Raw genomic sequence first — 24,881 nt, forward strand, 5'->3', positions numbered from 1 at the left:
TATTAAGTTTACTTTTTAGTTTAAACTTATGTAATATGTAATGTAATATGCTGATATATTCCTGAGTAATTTAATTTGTGTAGGGGCTCCAGTTATATGGTCACAGATGATGGAGGATTTAGTTATTTATCTCTTTGCTGTCAGAAAGACGTCCATGGTCTGGACATCTTCAATATAACACAATGAAGACAACACCAGAATCCACCGGTTACACATAGAAGTCAAAAAGTCGTTGATCTGTTGGTTTTTTTCAGTGACAGGGCGCCACCATGATGAATCTCATCGATTGCATAATGTCTCACAAGACTCAGTGTCTCATCCTCAGCTGACAGCTCTGCACTCACAGCTACTGTTGAAAGATTATTTGGGTTTGGGTTAAAATAAGTGTGTTAATTATATGAACAAGTTACATATGTTTATGTTTATGGGGTAACAGACTGTTGGTGTAGTGGGACCTTTTTCAATCTCCAGAATGAAGGGACATTTGAATAATGGCAGGGTACGGCAGATTTTATTGAAGAGTTGAACTGAAATTTCAAACCTCCTCACTTTTTGTGCAGAATAATTGGATTTTTTTTAGAATTTATTTCAGTCTACAGAATGTTAGAATTGTGATATTTTCAGTAAATTTTTCAGTCACTAAAATAAAAGAAAAACAGGTCAAATCAGGTTCACAGCTCACTGTGACCTATTTTTGATTTTTGATTTATTTTTTTTTTTTTCTAAAACTCAAAGATTCAAGATAATCTAAAGAAGCAAAGCAAATTATCTCAACTAAAGATTACAGGTCAGCAAAACTTTTCAAAGTTTATTTATTGTTATTGTTTAAAAGTTAAAGAGTTTGAGTTGGGATCAAAACATAAAAATCTACTGCAGTCACCTTGAAATTGTTCTCAACTTTTTTTTTTTGTTGTTGTTTTTTTACAGTACAGTGATGCTCATCAGGTAAAATGTTTACCATGTCCGCTATCTTAGTTTAGCGTGTTAGCATGCTAAGATTTGCTACGTGACACGTAGCTACACGTGATACATCACAGTTGTGGATGATGGGAATGTAATTAAACATAAGTAGATCATAAAAACTATTTCCAACCAACTAAATACAACTTGAAAACTGACAATCAGTGGGAAAAAAAATCAGGAAAGGCTCTCTGATTAAAGTATATTTTGGAGATGATTCTGCTAAACAGCACTGGACTTCATCCTGTGGACACTTTTTATGTGTGTTCGTCCAATAGTTGATCAACCTTTTTGTTCTGTTAGCTTTGGTCAGCAGTTGGAGGGTTTGATGAGGAGGAAACATGTTGTTGCTCTTCTCTTTTGAGCATTAATGAAAGATGTAAAATGTAATTATTGTACCTGCAAAAGTTATATTATTTGACAGGATAATGATGATGAGATTTTCTCCTGTGGATGCATTTTAACTTCTACGATAAATGGCATCAGCATGTTGTCATTTGTTTTATTCCCGACTTTTCAAAACCACATGGGCCATGTCACTGGAAATTAATGAGAGATATCTTGGAGGCTTTTATCCAGTCATAGTTGGAATGTGTGCAACAGAAAATCTTTCCACATCTCCAAAATTACAGGCAGTCAACAAAAGTGCAAGTATCTACGCCACAAAACACAGGCGATTGATGAAAAAGTGCTCTATCATCGTGGTATTATTTATGCATAACATGTATTTGTAGTAATGAAGAGCAGTGATAGAAACTCTCTGCATCTGTAAGCTCTTTGCACTGCTCATATTTGGCTCATTTAGGAGCCTCTGCTATGCAAACCACAGGCCTCCTCTGCTGTCTGAAGCTATGATCTCACACACATACAATCCAGCCACTATGGAGGATTTATATCCATGTCTTCTCCCTCTGCACGATACAGGGGGATTATAATGAGAAAGGCTGTGCAAGTCTGGCATTGTCCTCTCCAAAACAAAAAAACTCTCGCCTTGCATTGTCGCCTCGTTTCTATGGAAACAATGCTGGCTGCAGGACGGACAGGAGACAATTAGGTCAAACTGGACTGAACATTTTAAAGAGAAGGATTTTTTTTTTTTTTTTTTTTTAAAAAGGACAAAACTTTTGGACTTAAAAGTGGCTTCATGTGTACCTGCTGCCCAGAGGGAGGACAAAACAGGGAGAAAGAGGAGCTTCCTCTTCTTTTTCTGGTTTGAACCCCTCCTCCTCCTCCTCCTCCTCCTCCTCCTCCTCCTCAGTGTCCAAACAAGGGCAGGGCCTCTTTGGCCATATATGGAGAGCTGGATGACATCACCATCCAGTGGAGCGGTGCTGTTTAGCACAACATTCACCTTTTTCATTGTCCACTGATGACATGTTTGGAATGTGATGGCTAATTCTTCCCCACGGAGTCGGGCCCCTCCTTCCTTCCCTCTCTGACCCTGTGAGAGACTCAGCAGCAGCAGCAGTTTGGCTCCTGCTCAGCTTTAAAAACACACTCAGATATGGATCAACCTGCCCTGCTGCATCACAACTGGTTGGTAAGTTTTAGGAGTTTAAGGGGAAGAAGAAGTTTTTGGCACAGGGGGAGCAGGCTGATTTGTTTTCTTCTGATTGAAACTTGCAGGACACTTGTTGTGTTGTGCTGAGAGCCGTTTGTGTCTGATGTGACTGAAAGGGAAAGTGCTGCAGACTCCCGCAGAGATTAGTTAAACATCCACCAACAGGGCTTTAACTCTGCCAGGCTGAATTCTCAGAACATTTTTGGCAACTCTGCAGTGTCTTTTTTGCTTTATCACACTGGTTTGATGTGTTTTAAAATTTGTGAAAGCATAAAAATGATCATGTCACTCATCCAAGATATCTTGCAACTGGATTTTCTTTTTAGAGGTGGCACATGTGCACACAAAGTCAGTGGAAGAACCTGAGTGGATGCAAGTAGATGCAAATTCACCTGGCTGATGCAAAGTGAGATAAAGATGGATGAGTTGAAAATGTTGCAGCTTGAGCAAAAGATTTGCAGAGGTGGGAACAAGTTATTTTTTTGCACAAGTGAATCTCAAGTCTTTGCTCTCACATCCCGAGTCCTAAACTTTGAGTGTCGAGTCCTGAACAAGTCTCAATGTAACAGTGCATTTTAAATACTTAGCTCAGCTCTCTATGTTAATATTAGCCTTGACACACTGTTCTTTGGGCAACTTTAAATGTCAAACAAAGCTGGAAGTTGTTGCATCTCATGTTTTGCAGACTGCAGTTCATTTTTTTGTTGTCCAGCTGGAGCTCAGTAACATCATGTTAGTTGTTCTTGACTGGATGCTGTCTGATTGGTTCAAACAAAGTGGATCTGAGGGATTAAGTATCAATGACCTGAGGATGAATTGTGTTAACGTTAGCTGATTCAGGAAATGAAGGGAAACAACTGATTTGTGGATGCACACTTTTTAAATAACAGACTTTTTCACCCTTGGGCTCAGGGGAAAGTTAAGCAGGGATGATAACAATTAATTGACGATCGATTAATCGGTTGTTAAGAATTTGACTGATCATCCAAACTTTAATCAATCTACTATCAAATATCTGTTGTTGAAATCCCTGAAGGACTCATCAAGGGTTTGTCAAAGGTTCTTTGTACCATAATAAAAAAAAGGTTCTCAGTAGAACCTCCCAAGTGTGTTCTAGATAAAAACCTTGGAGTTCTCCATAGAACTTCCTGGTTAGGTTATTGTTAGCAACCCTAGATAGGTAGAAAGGTTCTGGATAGAACCTCCAAAGTGTGTTTTAGGTGGAACTACTGCACCATAAAAGGGTTCTGTGTAGGACCTCTCACAGATGGTTCTAGGTATAACCCTTTATGTTGAGTTCTAGGTAGAACTCTTTGAAAGGATTCCAAGTGAACTTTTATTTAAAAAAAAGATCTAAGAAGAACCAAAAATGGTTCTCCTGTGGGGACAAGCTGCAAACCCCTATATGGTTCTAGTTAGCACCTTTATTTCTAAGAGTGTATATAACACTGTCAGAGAACGTGGAACATGTTTTAGAAATAAAACTTTGATTGAGGGAAAAAATGCATTTGGTTTTTTTGGTATAAGCAAAATATTTGTAAGTATGATTAATCGATTAATTGATTGTTAATTTTACCAATGATTGATTGAGGAAAGAGCTTTGCTGTTTAAGTCCAAGTCCAGTTACATTTTTTATTTTTTTTATTTTGTCAAGTCATGACCAGAGTCATCAAATTTGAGACTTAAGTCCAGCTCAAGTCCGAGTCATGTGACATGTGAATACAGGTGTGGAGAAGAGAAGATAGGTCAACACTTGTGGCCACAATGCAAAAAAAAAAAAGTTTTAATAATTAACCAATGATGATCACCAAAATAACTTGCTAACACACAGCTTGTGTTTACAGCGTGTGAAAACTCACCTGGAGGAAAACTCTAGTTTTTAGTCTCATTGAGGACATGAGGTCGTGGTTCACTCCAGCCTCTTGTGGTTGAAATTAGTACTACAACAACAAACAGTTTGAGAAATGATCCTGATAAAAAAAAATAACACGCTAGACCTGAAAACAAAATTTTGTGGGAGCATTTATCTAAGTGTTTGTTGATAAAACTTTTTTCCTCACTTTTTCTCCCATCTGTTTCACAAATTAAAAAAAAAAACCTTTCACCTGTTCTTAAATCATGGACAGAGGAGAAAAGGCACTTTAGCTTAGACTTAGAAAATGAATCACCAGATTTTTTCTCACTTTCCTCTCAGAGCTTCTGTATTAATGGAGTCCCTGACCTGCAGCTATAATTCTTCCCTTTACTGAACTCTTGACAGGACAGGATAAGCTCTGCCAGAGAGAATTACTCCTGTTCAAGTCCTTATCTGCCCCCTTTTTTTAATTTCCTTTGTTCCCTCGCTGAGCCTGCTGCTGCCTTTTATTCTGCTTGCCTGCCTCCCTGTCGAGGATCAGGTGGTTAATGCCCTCATTCTGAGCCTGGACTGGCTTTTTCAGAGACCTTTTTAGTTTGGTTACCAGATACCATGTGTCACCAGGTCTCATGAGAAGAGTTGTCAAACACAAAAGTTTGTCACATGAGGATACAGGTGCGCTTGATAATAAGTGACGAGTCCTTTTCTGGAGGTTATGTTCTTGGTTCGTTTTTTTTTTTTTTGGTCGATGATCAGCAGGATTACAGAGAAACAATTTTCATGAAACTTGGTTAAATGTTGTAGCCTCGGCCGAGGAATAACCCATTAAATTTTGGAGTGAATCTGAATCAGGGGGGCTGATACGTGAATAACTTCCCTTTCATTACCATTGCGAGATAACATTTGGCCTTGGTGGAATAGATGTAATGAAATGTAGTGAACTGGCACCTCTTCAGTCACCAGTTTACTCCATACTTTTTGGGCTGAGCTGGACTTGAACTGGCCAACCTCTGGTCCCCAAGCCAAGTTCTTTCAGACTTGGTTTTCTGTTTTCATTCCACTGATTGTACTTTTTACTTCCTTTTATAGTACTTATCTTGTAAGGCGAGTCCCTTTCATATGCTATTCTATGAATTGTCTAACCTCTTTTAATTGTTTTTATTATGTGTGTTATATGTGTGATTGCATCCTCAGTCCAGTCAACACATTTAATAGCTTGCAGCCATAGATGTCGCTGATTGCTCTGAAACGGTCACGGTCCCGTCGTGATCATGTGCAACTTGGAATACTGATTCTGACAACTGTACATGCAACAACCTGACATTTTGGTAATTCTGGTGCTTGTAAACTGTGTAATTCAATGTTTGCAGTTTGAGAACTCCTTTTGAGAGTTTGAGAATGACTGGGGGACACTGCTACTTCCGTTACCAAAATACATCTGCAGATTTTTGATGACGTCGGCTATGAAAGGGCCTATAAAAACATAAATTCACACAAATAAAGCAACCAATTATATCCTTACTCACATCCAAATGTGAACTGTCTGCAAAAAAAAATCCACCAGCAGACTTTACTCTTCACAAAAACGAGCAATACTGCAGATTTGCATATCATAAAAGAGTTGATTTTTGGCCTTGGTCTGCGCTATCAATGTGCCCTTCTAGTTCATGTTCGTAACCGTATTTGTAAACATTTTGGTGTAAAATTAATTCAGGATTGGTGTCATCTGCATTGAAACAATGTTCAGTATTAACATCCACTCATTTGTATTGTCTTTCTTCTGTTTGTTTCTTAGACTCAAAAGGCTGTTGGAGCAGGAAAAGGCCTACCAGGCTCGTAAGGACAAGGACCACAGCAGGAGGCTGGAGAAGGTCAGAGCGGAGCTGGTGAAGCTCAAGTCCTTTGCACTGATGTTGGTAGACGAGCGGCAGCTGCACATCGAGCAGATCGACCAACAGAGCCAGAAGGTTCAGGACCTGACTCAGAAGCTGCAGGAGAAAGAGCAGCGGCTGGCAGTGGTCACCGACGGTGCCAAGGAGGACAGACAGAAGGTCCTCAAGCTGGAGGCTGAGCTGGAGCACAAAGCTGCCAAGTTTGCACAGGAACACGAGGAGATGACTGCCAAACTGGCCAACGAGGAGTCCCAGAGCCGGCAGCTTAGACTGAAGCTGGCTGGACTGGCACACAAGATCGAAGAGCTGGAGGAGAGCAACAAGGCACTGCATAAATCAGAGGAGGACCTGCAGGAGCTGAGGGAGAAGATCAGCAAAGGGGAGTGTGGCAATTCGTCTCTCATGACCGAGCTGGAGAACCTGCGGAAAAGAGTGCTGGAGATGGAGGGCAAGGATGAAGAGATAACTAAAACAGAGACTCAGTGCAGGGAGCTGAGGAAGAAGCTGCAGGATGAGGAGAATCACAGCAAGGAGCTGAGGCTGGAGGTGGACAAACTGCAGAAGAGGATGGTTGAGCTGGAAAAACTGGAGGGGGCTTTCAATAGGAGCAAAACAGAGTGCGCTCAGCTTCATACAAACCTGGACAAAGAGAAACGTGTTGTGAAGGAACTGGCTGGTGAGCTGGAGACAGTGAAAAGCCGGATGAAAGAACTCGAGAGCTCAGAGTCAAAGTTTGAAAGGGCAGAAATGGTCCTCAAAGATGATCTCATGAAGTTGAAGTCCTTTACAGTCATACTGGTGGATGAAAGGAAAAATATGGCAGAGAGACTTAAACAGGAAGAACAGAAAAGTGATGATTTGAGTAAGATGTTCAAAGCAGAGCAAGGCAAAGTCACGGAGGTCACAGAGAAGCTGATCGAGGAGAGCAAAAAACTTCTCAGATTCAAGTCAGAGATGGAGGTTAAAGTGACAAATCTCACTAAAGAGAAAGACGAGTTGAAAACGAAACTTGCAAATGAAGAGGAAAAGTGTAGGGAGCTGAATACCAAGATAAGTGGCATGAAAATAAGAATGGATGGTCTTGAGGAGTCAGAGAGAGAGATGCAGAGAAAGTGGGCCAACAAGGACAATAACAGAAATCCAGATGAAGACAACAAAGTAAAAGAGCTCACGCTAGAAATCGAAAGACTTAAGAGCAGGCTCAAACAACTAGAGGTGGTGGAAGGAGATTTAATGAAGACAGAAGATGAGTATGATCTACTGGAGAAGAAGTTCAGAACAGAGCAGGACAAAGCAAACACCCTTTCGAGGATGCTGGAAGAAATGAAGAGTCAGATCGCGAGAAACAAAGCCATAGAGAAAGGCGAGGTCATGAGTCCAGAGGCTGAGCTGAGAATTCGCTGCAAGATGGAGGAAGCGAAAACCAGAGAGCTGCAGGTTGATGTCCAGGCCCTGAAGGAGAAAATCCATGAACTGATGAACAAGGAGGACCAGCTCTCCCAGCTGAAGGTGGATTATTCTGTCCTCCAACAGAGGTTCATGGAAGAGGAGGAGAAGAAGAAGAGCATGAGCAATGAAGTCGCCAACCTTACCAAAGAGCTGGAAGCCACCAAGCGCTACAGCCGCGCCATGAGGCCCAGTACGAATGGAAAGAGGATGGTCAATGTCCCGGTTACCTCCACCGCAGTGCAGACAGATGTGATGGCCAGTGAGCCTGCTGAGGACGAGACGACGGCAGGCTTTATCCGTAAATCAGTCCTCGAGGAGAACCACTTAATGAGCAATCTCAGACAGCGGGGTCTTAAAAAGCCAGCAGTTCTTGAACGATACCCTCCAGCGTCTGCAGAACTCGGTGCAGGAAAGTCCTGGATACCCTGGATGAAAAAGAAGGAGGCCATCACACTCACTCACGCCACTCCTGAGAAGACTAATGGGACATCTTCACTCAGTCCACCTGAGATGACAGTGTCCCCAAAGCCAGGACAGCCACTGCACATCCGAGTGACCCCAGATCACGGAACGAGCACTGCCACCTTGGAGATCACCAGTCCTCGAGCTGAGGACTTCTTCTCCAGCACCACCATCATCCCAACTCTCGGCCTTCAGAAACCTCGCATCACAATCGTCCCAAAGCCCACAACCATGGCCTCAAAGAGCAAAGCAGGTGACCTGATGGGAGGTCTTGATCGAGCCAAATCTCCGGTCACGATAACCACCATCTCCAGAGCCAAGAGTCCAGACAAGACCAACGGCTGCAGCTCTGACGGCCCTCAGTCACCGGTGTCCATCATTACTGTTAGCACCACCCCTGTGGCTGAAGTGTGCGCTTCATCTGAGCCTCACAACATCTCCTCAGGCCGCACAGTGATCAAGATGACCCCAGAGAAGCAACCTGCGCCAGCACCTTACAGGAAGTACAACGGAAAAAGCAACATCATCACAACTGAAGACAACAAGATCCACATCCACTTGGGGCCACAGTTTAAGAAGCCCTCGGAGGGCTGCAGTAGTCCAGTGTTGACGCTCGGTCTGGGCTCCGAAAGTGGCAAGGAGATGCCAACAGGAACGGTGCTCCGCTCCCCACGCCAACCTTCAATGGGGAAGACAACTCCGAGCAAAATGACAAGCAGTATAACAATCACACCCATCACCTCGACATCATCCAGACCGACACAGTCAGTGGTAAGAGCTCACTGTGTGATCATGTTTGATGCCTTTTGTTCTTTCTTAACACATTCAGGGTTTTTGCAGGTTTCGATGGGTTACATTTAAGACTTGACCACGTTGTAAATAGATCAGATTCATAAATAGATAAATAAATAGATTTGATTTTGTTTTGTAGTTGTAGTGTGATCAATATATTTTTTTCCACAAAAAATACATTTAAGAGCAAGATTGTAATTAAATCCAAATTTTTAGACCTGTCGAAACTGTTTTTCAAGATTCAGATTATTGAATTTTAGACTTTTATAGACGTTTTAAGGACCTGCAGAAACCCTGTATGTTGTGACTCCACATGCATTCAGGCATAGATGACTTTCTGCCTTTAAATATCTGAATTGTGTCTGATCTTTTATGTTGCAGCTGCTTCTGAAATGTTTCAAAATGGTATCAGGTGGTGTGTGCTGCCTAGATAGCACTCTCTGCAGGTATAAAGCAGTGAATTTATAAACATATGATCTCACTGGTATGAACTAACAATGGAATGACCTGACATGCATTAGACCCCACATCCCAGAGAAGTCTTTTCAAGGCTCTCGTGTAGATGAACACAAATTTACCAACTGACAGATTCACTCCTTTTTAACCAAACACAGGCAAGAAGTGACCAGTTTGGATGTTTCACTTTTTCACTTTAAGGCATCAAATTTACAGTTAAGAAGTCTTGTTCAAACTCTCATAATACCCAACCTGATATCAGTTAATGTTCAGGAGGTTAACCCTCACATACTTGTGTAAATGGACTCAGTAAGCTTTGATTTGATGATTTCCAGGTCACAAAATCAAATGTGTCTCACCCTGGTTCAGGATCATCAGTAACTTGGATATTTTGGCTACCTAAATCACAATTTTGGAATCCACTGGCTCTTATGTGACAACAGTTTAGCCATTCGGGGTAACAGCACTTACGGGACCAAGATCAAGATTTGCTCTTCTGTTTATCGGTTATTGTTTAGCAACTTCAGATGCAAGAAAAGAAAGATGTATTTCAATGAAAAGATAAGGAAATCGTTTAGTTACTTATAAGGTAAAACAGACTTAAATGCAAATTAAAATACATGATCTAGCTCCAGGCAGACAGGTGGTGTGGTGGTTGGTACTGTACCCTCACAGATTCTGGGTTTTGGTCGGTTTCCTGGGAGTTTCAGGAGTTTGCATGTCCTCTCCATGCCTGCATGGGTTTGTTTTTGATTTCCTCCCATAATCCTGACATGAAGGCGAGGTCAATTGTTGACTCTAAGTCAGCCCTGTGATAGATTGGTGATTTGTTCAGTGTGTGTCCACCTTTTGTCAAATGTGTGCTGGGATGGACAAAAGCCACACTAAACCCTGCAAGGATGAGCAGGTATAGATAATGCTGGATGAATAAATGATTCTGTTGAACCCATTTCCATTAAAATCAGTGACTTGAATGTCTTCAAAGTATATTACAGCACCACGACTGAAGCTAGTCTCTTTTATACATCTTCCAGACACCTGTGGCAGCATCTTTGACTTGACATGTTTCTAAATCATAAGAATGTCTCTCAGGGTACATTCACACCTACCTCATTTTCCCCTGACCACGGTCCAGACCAACCAGCCAAACATTGAGTTAAGCTAAGAGGATTGCCAGCCATCGTGTTTGTTCATATTTTCAACAGTTGTAACAAACTCTCTGAGATGCTCGGTGAAATGTCTCAGTTATGAAAGATGTGGTGATCCTGGATCAGGGCTAACCAAAACCACGCTTACTGGGAACCTCACCTTTTCTTTATGTTCAGTCCCTGCTTAAACATAAGACAGAAGAAGTTAACGACCTCTGTGTTTTTGTGTTTCTGTGATCCAAATCCTTTTCCTCGTGTTGTTTATTTTCCAGCCCAGTTCGGATGTGCAGTCAGCTCGGAGCGCAGCCACACGGATCCCTGTGTCAAAAGGTATGAAACCGAGCGGCGGCAGCAGCAGCAGCAGCAAGGCAGTTCTGGGCGTGTCGACAGTGACGAGGTTAGAGTCGCGGGCTGAGAGCCAGTCGATGAAAATCGAGCTGAGGAAGTCGACAATTTGCAGCTCTGCTTCTATAGCAGGAGGAAAGAGCTGAGGGCTAAATCTGCTGTCAAATATTAGTTACAGGCCACGTCGGTAAACACACGCAACTGGGACTCTGTGTGATGTCGACTTTGACAAAAGCTTAGCTTTTCAAACATTATTTTATTTCATTCAGACCTGCAGTTTGCATTTATATCTGTTTTCAGCAAAGATTTTATGTTATTTCAGGGGCAGGCTTTTAAGATTTCCACCTCTGTTTTCATGAAGCAGCTCTTTGCATGCCTCGTTTGCATTTTGATTAACTTCATCTTGGTGATATTTTGGCAGTAGCTCTAGACTTGTTCTCATCATTTACATTCTTCATAGCATGTGTTAATTTCACCGCCGCTTCTGGAGGTTTCCAGTCACTGAAGCACTGTGAATTGTTTGTGAATTTGTCATCATTTGTGACAGGCACCAAAATAAAACTATTTATCTTTGAGCCAAGTGTGGCATTGCTTCGTAGCGTTCATTTCTTCATCGTGGTGTGTGTGTGAGTGTGTGAGCTTTGTGTGACTTAAAAAAAGATAAGAATCAATCAGGAAACCTCCATAATATTATTTTAATAATATTATTAACCCATGCTGCTAAATGAAACATAACTCTACAGCCAGGAAAACTAATTTCTCAGACCTTAAATGTTCATTTACATTTCATGTGAAGTTTTCATGGCCTGTGTGAAAAGAATACACACGATACACATCTTGGATGTAGAAAAAACATATTAAACCAAAATAAAGTGTACGCAAATCATTACAAATCTTGTTGACTGGACTGTAGGAAACAGAAATGGAAGAGTCACACAAATTACAAACAACAACAGCATTCACCATAAAAATGATAACTAAATGATAACTCCTGGTTTTACAACTGCAGTGTCCAACTCTCCTTTTTTTGTCTATATTTGCATTACATATAAGCTGTCCAACAAAGATAAAATGCCAATAAATAAATGAAAAAAAAAGATGTCAGGCACAGACATATCAAAGCCTTGATTAATAAAACTGAAACTAAAAACAAAGATAGATAATTATTTGAAACATTTAAATGCAATACATATATGATTTCAATGCACGTTTTGGACATTGTTGCATATCCAGGCTGTCCTAAAATGTCCCTGTATGCAAATATCATTTTTGTAGTGAGAAAGCAGACGAGTTTGAACATAAAGAGACAGGTTGTGGTCTTGTCTCAGGTTTATATGCAGCTCTAATTTCTATAAAATTATGAAAAGCCTGAAATATTTAGTTTTGCGTGATAATGTCAAATATCTGTGGCTGCATGCATACTTACATCATATTTTGATATTTTCAGTATCACATAGCAGACGCAGTAACCATGTAGCTCCCTCTTGTGGACAAAAATACAAAATGCCAGTTTAAAGTCAGGCAGAAAGTGATACCATATAGAAATTTGACATCTCTAAATCATATTAATATCGCAGTCATGGCCTCACACATCCTCACTTCCATCTCTGATTAAACACAGATCAATAAACCAGAATTATCTGCAGGCTGTGATGTTTTCTGAAAAGAAACTGGGGACCAAAACAAATGATTTGATCTCCACAAACTCTGCTGCCTTAATTATCTTTTAATAATCAAACAGCCAGCAGGAGGAGATGGTGCTGATGTGAGGAAACAAGAGGATAGAGGGGGGATATTAAACACTGCAGTGAGGACAGGGAGGCGGTGTCTGGAAGAAGCATCTGGAAAACAGGAGGGTAAACAAGAAGAGAGTGTAAAACACCGATTCACAACAAGCTGTGTGTTTCTGGGTTCAGCTGCAGCGTGCTGGTTGTGACTCCCCCGAGGCTGCAGCACAGATTTATGTGGATCAAATATTCTTCCTGGGAACAACATCAGAGGATGAGCAGGATTATTAAAATCACATCTGAGCGTTATCTTCTCGTCAGCAGACACGCCATCCCCTACACTCTGAGAACAACTTAGAAAATTAGGCATAGGACGAGGTCTTTAAAGGTACAATATGTAAGAATTTTAGTTTAAAACATTGAAAAAAAACCTGACATTTTCAACAGAATGTGAAAAAACAGTTTTGATGTTATGTCAGAGACATTTATGCATTGTGTTGCAGACAAATCTATTAACTTTAGCATGCTACAGGCTCATTTATGATAAACATTAGCACATCTGTGAAAGCTGCTCCAATTACTAGTTTGCCTTCAAAGTCGTCCTCGATGTGTGGGGTGAGGGTGAGTAACAGTCCAGTACAGGAGCGGCGCGGGCAGAAAGTTTGGTTTCTATAAATGGCATGAGGCGCTGGAGCCTCTCATAGAGCTTGTAGGTGAAGCAGAGGAGGGAGATGGGCCTGTAGGTCTTTGGGAGACTGTATTTGCTGCAGTACAACTTTGCCCACAGCTTTCAACACGGCCTCAATATCATGACATGAGACTGATTATGGCCTGAGCACCGACCTCAGTGTGAAGACCCTATCGAAACTGAAGGATTTTGAGGGCAGTTGTGGTGAAAATTTACATGTGATAATCCATTTGGCCACGCCCATGACTGCTGACACTAGTTATTGCTCATATACCTGTTACCATATCAGTGACCCAACATGCACAACACCAGTGTTTTGAAGTAATCTTAATAAAATGCAATGGTGTTAGTTAAACTCCTGTTGCATGAATTATTGAATATTCTTTGTCTCTGAAATATTGTTTTCTTATAGCTCCACTAACACTCATTTGGCTGCTGATCAGATTACTTTGTTTAAATATTGATTTCTAACTGCAGATTTTTGTTAAAGCTCCACTAATCAACATCTTTATTGTAAAAACTCTCGAAGGAACAAAGATGTAGATGCAGAGACACTCACTGGAGGCGAGGTAGAGTTCTTTACAGATGGTCCAAAAGCTCATACACATGCACCGAGTATAAAGGAAGGGGAAACAACAAACAGGATACAGTCATATGCAACAGGTGTAGCTGATAAAGGACAGGAACAACAGAAACAAGAGGGAACACAAGGACTGAAAACAGGAAAAAACTTCAACCATGAAATTTATATTCCAAATGAAATGGAAAGTGGCTGCTGGCAGAGACGACCCAACAGACAACTGTAACGCCACTGAGCTTTATTCGTCTTTTAGTGCAGTTTTACTAAACAAGCTATGTAAAACCCTCTGCCCACTACCTGCTCGCCGCCAAACAGCAGAAATACAAAGTTAGCAATTAGCTGGTGAAGAAAATTGGACATCTAGCAGTTAAAGAGACTTTTCTCAGGAGCTGGTGGACACCAAAACTGAGGTAAAAGGAGAGTGAATGTGCAACTTAAATTCATCAGGTGAACAAACAATGTTTCAGTGAGAGGGTCATGCTGCTTTGAGGCTACTGGATGTGGGCGCACACGTTAAAAAAAAATCATTTTTCTGCCCTCTAGTGGCCAAAATTTGATAAATGCAGTTTGTATGTGTGATTGTAAATCATCTTAAAGTGCCACAATAGTGTTTGTGCAGCTGACTCAAGCTGGCGAGAGAGCTAGGTAGGAACAGAATAAAGGTGAGCCAAAATGATAGTAATGTATAATGTGGCCTTCAAGGACACACATTTGTTGTAATTTTCCACTGCAGGTCTGCTGATGGACATCATCTCTGCAAACAGCCGGTGGTGAGCTGAGACCTTTGATGTCAGAAGAAGAAATGTGAAGGTGTCTGATGGCAGATTTTCCTCTCACACAAGAGTCCTGCTGAAAACTCCAGGACAAACAGCGACACGCCGTTTCACCTTTTCACTGTTTTCCCTTACAAAAGCAATAACAGAGTTCCTCTAACATCTTGTTGACATGATACAAACAAGGCTTTTGTTTGAAATGAAGAGCTTTATACCGACAGAGCGATTTATTTGTGCTGTGCAGTTTGGAATACAGTCATAATCTGATATTTAGAATTAACCACCTTATCCAGGCTGTTTAGAGAACAGGGTCATTTAGGGTGCTTCTCTAGTAGAGAAAATGTGATGAAGAGGCCTATAGTTTGCCTTTTCAGCAGAGAAAACATGATAATGTGCCCTTCATGGTGCCCTTGCAGTGGAGAAAACATGATAAACTGCCTTTTAAGGTGTCCTTCTATGGAGAAAACATGATAAAGTGCCCCCTAGAGTACCTTGAGTAGAGTCCCAGTGGATAATACATGATAAGGTGCCTTTCTAATAGAGGAAAAATGATAATGTCCCCCTCAGGAGTCGTACTAGTGTAGAAAGCATGATTAGGTTGCTCTAGGGTTCTTTTCCAGTGGAGAAACCCTGAAGCTCTTCCAATGGGAAAAAATGCAATGCAGTACCACAGGCCATCCTGCTAAACTGTTTGCAACTGTTTCACTATAAATGCATCTGGATTTTCTTCACACTGGTGTCCCAATGCATGCAGCTGGTGCCCTTTTTATTATTTTTGCCTCTCAGGCAGCCACTGACCTGAGGGCTTTGGACTCTGAGCCTCGGAGGTTAGCTGAAACAGTGGAAGAGGCCTGGAGCGCTTTTCCGCTCTATTTGAGAAGACAAACATGGCAAAAACAGCTCTGTGGTTAGTTATTTGGGAAGCCATTGAAAGAAAAAACCTAAGCAAATTATGATGATTTAAAAAAAAGTGTCTTTGTGTGAAAGTCAGATTTGTTTTCACACATAAATTTGGCACAAAATTGATCTGAAAGTGATGCTTTCCATGTGCTTTTCCCCAGGTTAAAGGTTAATAAGTAGGGGGTAATAATTACATCTCATTTGTTTCATGGAGGAGGAGGCAAATTTTTAAAAGAAAAATCAAAATGGGTTCACTTTTACGTGGCAGCGAGGACACTTTTATAGTAATGCCATTTTACTTATTTAGGTATGTTGAGGTTGAATTTTAAAAGGAAATTGTATGTGGCATGGAAGTGTTAAAATTTTGGGCTTGTGTTTTGGTTAAATTTGGTTCTGGACAGACAGTTTTCCAAATGGAAATGTTGTTTTAAGCTGGATTTAAAAATTGCTTTTAAAAGTTGCTAAAAGGAAAGTGGAAAGTAGCATGTTGGTTTAAAGTTTTATTAAAGTTGGTTTAAGTGGATTTGGCACATACAGTGCTTGTGAATTTGGAGTTTTCAATTTTTCTTTTATTCTTTAGAAAAGGTCACTATAATAAAAACAAATGGTTTTCAAATATACATTATACACGTTGTTTTAAGTCAGGTTTGGTTATATTCTGACTACTTTAATCGCACAGACATGATGATGCATAATGAATGACTTCTTCTTCTTGGTGATGATGGAAATGATGAACTGTCCAACTGGTAAGCAATAAACTTCTCTCAACACTGACATTAAAGACTATGTTAGCAGTTTTTGTGAATGATTGTTTCAGCCTGTTCAGCTCTTCCAGATAATAAGCACAGTCTTCAGCTTTTAATTTGATTTTTGTGTAACAAGTTGTTCTGGCAATGTGGGTGCATTTAAGTGTTTCACGTATATTCCTAACTCCAAGATCAGAAATCTAAAAAACTTGTCATTCTAGTTAGTAAAACAAAATTGCCTCTATCGAAAAATACCGTGTTAAGATAAGTGTGTGACAACAAAGTTTAATGTATATTTAAACTATAAACTGAATAGTTAGAAGCCAGCTCTATTTTTAATTACTGGACTAATGTATGTGCCCTGTACTATTCCGTACATTCTTCTATATTTGTTGGTATTAATAACTTCCCGTATTCCGACAGCATTTGAAGGTAGCACCAACGCCACTGTCAGTCGTTTTTATCTATATGGAAACCCTAGATTTGCAAAACTCTCGCGAGATTTGTACTCGGTGTTCCTAAATCGTGTGGTTTCCACAAAATGATTACGTTTTGTAAATTGACAATATTTAGTTCAAAATCTTAAGGACAAAAAACACTTTGTTACGGTTAGAGAACGATTGTGGATAGGGTTACAATTCTCACTCTCGCGAGATCTTTTGCTGGTCTGGCGTTCCCATTCACCCCTGTCTTCGGTAACTAATTAATGACGTCACCTCGCTTACGTTCGCTTACGTTAACCTTGTTTGTAAACTTCCTGGAGGAGCAGTCGTCGCTAGCTTTAAGCTAGCCATTTGGTCTTTAAAGTAATGGATTAAACCGCCAAATAAGCAAAAACGAATGACGACTTAAATTTTTATTCTAAGTCAGTCGTCGTCACCTGTCAGCGCACCAGCGGGGCGGTAAATCTGGTGTGTTTCAGAGTCCGTGACAGCGGGGAGCTAACAGTGTCAGGTGGCTAAAGCTAACAACTTTGGAGCAGCAGCAATCATGATGGCGTCTAGTTATAACGCCAATCACGAGGATGGACATATCACCGTGTCCGGGCCTGGTGGAGGGACTCTGCGGAGCAAGAAGCCCGAAAACACCGCATTCAAACAGCAGAGACTGCCCGCCTGGCAGCCCATCCTCACCGCGGGCACCGTGCTGCCTGCCTTCTTCATCATCGGACTCATCTTCATCCCCATCGGCATCGGCCTCTATGTTACGTCCAACAACATCAAAGAGTTTGAGGTAACTCTAATGTTGTACTACATGTCAGTTCAGTAAAAGTATGACACCTAATTAATCAGGCGATGCTAGTTATTCTACACAATGACGCAGCGATATATTGTTAATATTAGCAGTGGAGCTGGCTTGTGCACTCAGACCACTCTCGCCAAACTCCACACAAAAATCGTGCAATTCATGCAAACCGAGGTATTTTTCCACGTCTGTAACTTAACTAAAATATTTTCTGAAACGTTATCTCTCGCCGGTAAATTCGACATATGTTACTGAAAGTTAGATTTCATTTCAATAAAAAAAAAAAAAAACAATTTATAATTAACATGGTTTCATTAATTTACTACCCCCATAATCTTCCTAAACTAAATCAGTTACTAACGTCTGAAGCTTGTTTAGCTTTAACAGACATAAAATAGTGTCTGCTTAAAAGACAGTGGTGGAAGAAGTACGTATATATTTACACAAGTAAAAGTGGTAATATTACAGTGTAAAAATAATCTGTTACAAGTTTAAGTCCTGCATTCTTTACTTAGGTAAAAGTTACAAGTACTGTGATCAAAAATACTGCAAACACTAAAAATATTCAGCAGAATGGCCCATTTCAGAATGCTTTATTATTGTTTTATAAGTATTGATTCATTAATATATTCATCACTTTAATGGTACAGCTGGTAAACATGGGGTTCATTAAAATAAGTGTTAGATCTGGCTGTGTATCTTAATTTATAATAATATATGGTCATTCATTAGTTAGTTAATATTTTGTATGAGTCTAAATCTACAAAGTAGCTTGTAACTAAACCTGTAAAATACATGTAGTGAAGTAAAAAGTACAATATTTGCTTACAAAATATGAAAGATATTCAGTCCAGTGCCATAAATGAATAAAGAGACCTGAAAATATTCACATTTAAGAAGAGTTTTGACTTGTTTATTATTTAAAAATGAATTTAAATCTACTAATCAATTATCAAAATATTTGGCAATGAATTTTACTAGTTGACAACTAAGTGATTAATTGTTGAAGCAGACCACTTGTCCTGATCACACAGGCATAAAACCATGTAATCTGTCCTTACGTTATCTACATCTGTGACCTTGTTACAGACTGAACATTACATTTGATTAAAAAAAACAACATATTTTCTTGCCTTTTCTGACAAGATTTTGTATTTTTTATATTGGCCAACCTCTTCTCGGTCTTTATATTGTATTTTTGCCCTTGTATGAAGCACATCGTAGCTTCTGTTTTGAAAAGTGCTGTATTTAAACAGGTAACTTTCTTGTTGACAGATTGATTACACAGGAGTTGACATGTCCAGTCCCTGTTTCAACTGCTCCCAGAACTACAGCTGGAACAGCACAAAGCCATGTACCTGCTCAATACCTTTCTACCTGGAGCAGCCATATGAAGTGAGAAAAATGTTCTTACATACTTAAAACATCAGAGTGTATATATATATATATACATATATATATATATATATATATATATATATATATATATATATATATATATATATACATATATATATATGTATATGTATCAGTGCAGCCAGTTTGAACAGCGTATCTTATAAACTTTTATTTGAATTAACAGAGCAGCGTCTTCATGTATTACGGCCTCTCCAACTTCTACCAGAATCACCGTCGCTACGTCAAGTCAAGAGACGACAGCCAGCTGAATGGAGACATGGAATCCCTCCTGGTATGACTCACTTCAACAGGATGTCTCCAAAGACACATTACTGAGGTCACAGAGTGCCATCGAAAGTGAATTATCACACACCGTTAAAGCTGCACCAGGAAACTCTGCACGAGAAAACAGGATTAAAACGGAGACGGTTTACACAGAGGATTGTTCTTTCACAGTCTGCCAGTCTGATAGGAAGCCAAAGGCCCAAAATTGGCAAAAGTTTTACTGTCAGTGAGACAATCTCCCTCTGGAGGAAACATTCACTCTGTGCTGAGAGGAAGACACTCACCCCTTAATGCAGTCAGAGTGAATTTGACGCATCATATTAAATTAACAAATGCATCCACTGCTTTCATTTGTGCTGCGCTGGCAGAACTTCAGCAGTGCGTCAAACCTCCGATTGTCTGAAGGTTTCAGAGACTTTCGGAGATTTTCAGGACTTATCAAAGACAGAACAGAAACTGGCAAAGTAAGAACACTGAAGTTTGTTTGGATACCTCCATCCTTTAATTCCTTTAATCTTTGCTCTGTTGGAAAGTTGCCATTTTCTGTTCTAACCAAATTAGTCTAAAACCTCAGTTTTCAGAGTTATTTTCTCATATGTCTTCACCGCTTTGGCACTAGGACTGCAGCTATTGATTATTTTCGTACTTGACTATTTTATCAATTATTCCATTGATTAATTGAGTAATCCGATAAAAATATGATTGCTTTATTAAGGAGCAGTACTAAATATACAAATGAATTGATTGGTTTTCTTTTTAGAAACATCATCAACATGTCTGATTTTATTATTTTTTTACAACCCCTGTTGTGAGTTAGGATGACAGGTTGGGTGTGTTTTTGTCCACGTCTGTTCAGAAACTGTTGCAGTTTTAAATGCTGCCATCATGTGCTGCTGTTCATCTTTAGTCTCCCTCCCATCATTCTCAGAAACCCAGTAAGGAGTGTGAGCCGTACGCCACTAATGACAACAAGCCAATTGCACCGTGTGGAGCCATCGCCAACAGCATGTTCAATGGTGAGTCAGTGTCCTGCTCTGCTGACTGACACAAATGATCAGTATGGTTTAAATATTTATTTCTAACCAACGGTCTTTCTTTTCATGGCAGACACACTGGAGCTGTTCTACAATGATCCCAACGGCACAAAGATCCAGATTCCTCTGACGAACACGGGCATCGCCTGGTGGACCGACAAGCATGTGAAGTTCAGGAACCCTGGAGGCAACAACCCAAACCTCACTGCTGTTTTCCAGGGTATCATTTCACTAACCCTTCTGCCAAATTTTGATATTAGCCACTCAGCGTTAACCCTCACCAGCGTGTTAGGATTGAAGTGATTTTGACTTCATCGCTGCTCTTGTTTTCCTTCTGTTTCAGGTACGACAAAGCCGGTGAACTGGCGCCGTCCCGTCTACGAGCTGGACACCGCTGCAGATAACAATGGCTTCATCAACGAGGACTTCATCGTGTGGATGAGAACCGCCGCCCTGCCGACCTTCCGCAAACTCTACCGCATCATCAACAAGACGAGCAACATGGTGCCAACTCTGCCCCGAGGAAACTACACTCTGGAGGTGGTCTACAGTATCCTTAATGACAAACTCTGCAACATGATGCTGCATCAGACTGCTTGAACAGCTGGCAGTTTATAAAAACTACTAAACTACAAATCTTAGTCTATAAAAACTCTAGAAGAAAAGTTGCTGTTGTAAGTGTGTGTTTCCCTGAGGGACAAACCTGTTGACTGTCTCCATCTTTAACCAGTTGAACTCAGATTATCCTGTTCGCAGCTTTGAGGGCAGGAAGCGGATGATCCTGAGCACCATCTCCTGGATGGGAGGCAAGAACCCGTTCCTGGGCATCGCCTACATCACCGTGGGCTCCGTCTGCTTCTTCCTGGGCGTCGTCCTGCTCATCATCCACCACAAGTGCGGCAACCGCAACAACAGCGCCGACATTTCTAACTAAGTCACAAGTTCATCTCCGGCTCACCTCTGCTGCAGTGAAACCTGGATCCTGTGACACATCTGTCATCCAGAGGCCAAAAATCTAAAGTCCACACCAACTTCTTCAGTCAAACATGGGTTTAAGGGTTTAAAATCAATTGAAGGTGGCTGATTTTTTTTTTGTTGCCAAAATTAAAGGGAAAGTAACCAAAAATATGCAGCCACAGTCAACGTTGTTGACGAGATTTATCTTCCTATCAGACTGATGTGTCACATGATTGCCTGCCTTTAGAATCAAAAATGTGCTCAGAGTTCCTATTCAGGTCTGGAAATGTAATGTTGAGTTAGGAAAAATTTGGGGAACTGACAGAAACTGTGGAAAATGACTGCAGCTCTTTGCTGGGACCAAAACTGCAAGGACTCAGAAGACGCAGAGGACATGTCCTCTGTGCTGTTTTTGGAAGTTTGGGAGTTTTAGCAATGTGAGATGTGACAAGTTAGCCAAGGTGTTTTTCTTAAATAGCATTAGGCTATCTTAAAGCAAAAGTATGTAAGATTTGATATTTTTGCAATTTGGTGCCCCCTACAGGTCTGGAGTACAATTCACTTATACACCTCTGTGGTATATATGACCATCTGTATGTGAGCATTTGTTATGATTACATAACTTATGGTCAAAAACTAGCAAGTCGACAAATTTGCCAACACATCAAGCAGCTGATATGACTGACTTGTCCAACAGGAAGAAAGCCAGCTCACCATCTGTCTGTCAGCCTGTTATTTCACAAAGCTTTCGCTGTCAACTAAAAGCCACGCCCACATTTAATATTGTCAGGTGGCCTCTTGCTCCGTCACTCTTTTTTTTTTTCTTCTTAGCTTCCTTCATCAATGTCCTCTTTGGTCTCTGTTCCTCTACCGTGTCTCTTGAAGCTGTTGAACCCAGTTACGAGTCCTCCTGGCGGTCCAAAGCTAATGTGCTCGCAGTATAAACACAAAAACCCTGCCTGGGCTTTGAGCTCCCAGTTCAGACCGAGCAGAGTCAGCTAGCTGCACAGCTACTAGCTAACGGCTGATACAGTAAGCAGCTTAGCAACAAGTGATAAGGCACGTTCCATAGTGTGAGAACAGGCGTTTGTGGAACTGGCAGAGGAACCGTTCTTCAGTGTAGCATCAAAATGATTTTGAAGTTGTTATTTAGTGGTAAAATAGTTGCATAATGTTGCTTCAGTATATCACTGTCATGCTTCATGCACACTGAAAGAGGAACCAGTTGCTTTAATCATTCCTCCTCCTCCTTCCAGGCTGAGACACAGTTCCTTCATACAGACGCTACACTGTACAAAAATGTGTTTAGCACGCATTTATTACAGAAATAGGGCTACTATCTTTCCAACCTTCGACTGGCCATAGTATCCCACCAAGGGCTAGATTTTTTAAAGCCTGAAAACAGCCAAGAGGAGAAGCAGAAGTCTAGTTTTCTCTCACACCATTTGAATTATATTATGCTGACAGGTTATTATGGAACTGTTGGCCAATAATCGCAAAAATATACACTTACCTCTGCTTTAAACGTCTCTGTATCCAGCTTCTTAGATATCATCACATGCTGGTTTTCTTTCTCTTCTCTGATGTTAAATTGAATATTGTGGATTTTTGATCGTTGCTTAGAGCATACAGTACATGTAAAAGGTGTTTGGAGACGTGAAATGAGGCTCTGGGAAACTGTGATGGATATTTTGTACTGTTTCACTGCCAAGCAAGACCAGGAGGGATGATTACAGCAACTCTTTAACACAAGTGAAGCAGGTGAATATTGAACTAAAATAGGTCTGAAAAAAAAAAACTTTCTGGGATGAAATTCAGTTGCTGTCAGCTACAGCTGCCCAGGAATGAGTCTGGAATGTAAAGTCTGCATGTGTTTTTTCCAGACCTCTGTAGGATCTCTGAGCTCCAAGCTGCTGCAGCTCAGGTGAACCGGAGTGTGGTTTCTTAAAGTCCTCAGTTGCATGCTGGTTAGCAGAGATGTTTAATGTGATTATCGAGCTGCTCTAGCAGCTCGTCTTTGTGCCTCGTTTCATCTGTGACATCAGCCCACCTTCAAACTAAAAATCATGCTTTTACCAAGTTGTCGCACTTAAAACTTGCTGAGCAAGTTCTGCATCAGAGGGAACACTAAACGTCTGTAGCTGGGAGCTGTACTCTTAAATGTGTCTTTGTATGTATTTAATTTAGAGTTTTAAGAAATGTTTGCATTGGAAAGCCAGTATTTGCACGCTGAACCTCAGGGGTTTTGAGTCTGTGAAAGGGTTAAAGGTTGCTAAGCTAAGTTGCGGGTGTGTAAATTTAATGCAGAAAAATATACACTGACACTGTCGTGGCTTCATTCATTGTCGTTGACATGCAATAATATTAGATTAACAATACAGCATGGTAGAACAGTAACTCAGTATGGGTCAATACATGTGATTAAATGTTAATGTGTTTGTCATTCAGCAGTTCCACTGCTCAGAGTGAATCTAACACACACACAGTAGTTTACTCACAAATCCTGCCAATTGTTTTTTTTTTGTTTTTTTGCTCTTTTGAGCTCAGAATTAAAACATGCTGCATGTTGAAATGTGCTAAATACAAATTTATTTATTTTATTTTAATACATTTCATCAAGTTAAGTTGATGATAAATAGATTAGACCTTTTTTGATACTCCATCTGTGTTGTATTGTTGCTTTAAAAGAATAAATTTGTCATTTAAATTAAAGCAGGTTTCTCTGACTCATGTGTTTTATTGTTCTTCACATTGCTTTATTTATCAGGACAAAGAACATGAAAGGTACTGTGTGGAAATTTCAGAAAATCTTTTTTTTTTTTTTTGCAATTTATGTTTGTTAGAATTTCATAAATCATTCCTCATCATCAAAACAGTGACGTGACATACATCAGTTGGCTTGTGTTGTGATGTCAGTCCATATCTAAGCTAACATTAGAAAGTTTTGGTGCAGAAAGGGGCTGGAGAGAAGCAAGACACTCTGGACAGACATGCATGTCACATCTTCATGAATTTCCCAGAAAAACCATCCCAAGTCCGTCTTATAGAAGTCAGTCCACAGGCTGTTAGAGGCAACTGAGCGTTAGAGAGGCAAGCTTGTGACCAGAAGGTCGCCAGGTCAATCCCCTGACCGACAGGTGGGGAAGTGAAAGGCAGTGCTTGCCCCTCCCTCATTACCACCACAAGGGTCCTCTTGAGCAAACCCCTGAACCCCGAGTGCTCCAGAGGAGCTGCTCAGTGGCGGCAGGCTGTGGCTGCACTGGGCAGCTTCCAGGTGTGAATGTGATCAGCATGTTTCTGCAAAAGAGAGCATCTCTCTCAGCGAATCTCACTTGAGGCTGTCTATCAATTAAAATATTTAATCACATGAGTGAATCACATTTATCTGTTCAAAATGAACCTTAAAGGGATATTTTTCAAGTATTTAATGGACAAATATGCTCAAATAATAACACATGACAAACCCAAGTCCATCAGGCACAGATGAGCATATTGACCTGCTCAATTTAACACCAAGGCCAGAAAATATTCACATTTAAGATGAGATTAGAGAAATTTGACTTTATTATGTCAATTAATGATATATTAATTGTTGCAGCTGGAAGTGTTAAAAGTTCTTTAGGTTTAT

At 40.5% G+C, this 24,881-nt stretch overlaps 2 protein-coding genes across 4 annotated transcripts in view; both read left to right on the plus strand.

The window, feature by feature from the left end:
• Positions 1–15,317, plus strand: part of filip1b (filamin A interacting protein 1b) — a 50,664-nt gene extending 35,347 nt beyond the window's left edge. The window contains exons 5-7 of one of the 3 annotated variants that reach the window (XM_084738264.1): positions 6,172–8,950; positions 10,848–10,905; positions 14,649–15,317. In XM_084738264.1, the coding sequence (XP_084594390.1) occupies positions 6,172–8,950; positions 10,848–10,905; positions 14,649–14,689 (2,878 nt within the window). In that variant the 3' untranslated portion in view covers positions 14,690–15,317. Of the gene's footprint in view, positions 1–6,171; positions 8,951–9,352; positions 9,428–10,847; positions 11,501–14,648 lie in introns of those variants that run through there. The other 2 variants (XM_084738265.1, XM_084738263.1) reach the window with 2 other exon arrangements.
• A 1,730-nt stretch (positions 15,318–17,047) lies between these two features.
• On the plus strand, positions 17,048–21,555 carry LOC146314843 (cell cycle control protein 50A-like). The gene is made up of 7 exons (XM_084738266.1): positions 17,048–17,567; positions 18,855–18,974; positions 19,162–19,269; positions 20,191–20,278; positions 20,370–20,516; positions 20,640–20,846; positions 21,037–21,555. The coding sequence occupies exons 1-7, from the start codon at positions 17,325–17,327 to the stop codon at positions 21,228–21,230; spliced, it is 1,107 nt and encodes a 368-aa protein (XP_084594392.1). The 5' UTR covers positions 17,048–17,324; the 3' UTR covers positions 21,231–21,555.
• Positions 21,556–24,881: the final 3,326 nt, after the last annotated feature.

Source organism: Lutjanus erythropterus, chromosome 15, assembly GCF_056507025.1.
Source record: "Lutjanus erythropterus isolate fLutEry1 chromosome 15, fLutEry1.hap2, whole genome shotgun sequence".
In the NCBI taxonomy this organism is placed as follows: Eukaryota; Metazoa; Chordata; class Actinopteri; order Lutjaniformes; family Lutjanidae; genus Lutjanus; species Lutjanus erythropterus.

Excerpts from the sequence above, each read along its gene's own strand:
- LOC146314843 (XM_084738266.1), top strand. The coding sequence starts at position 17,325 with ATGATGGCGTCTAGTTATAACGCCAATCACGAGGATGGACATATCACC. Across the intron at positions 20,279-20,369 it reads CGCCAACAGCATGTTCAATG|ACACACTGGAGCTGTTCTAC; the intron begins GTGAGTCAGTGT and ends TTTTCATGGCAG. Across the intron at positions 20,517-20,639 it reads CCTCACTGCTGTTTTCCAGG|GTACGACAAAGCCGGTGAAC; the intron begins GTATCATTTCAC and ends CTTCTGTTTCAG.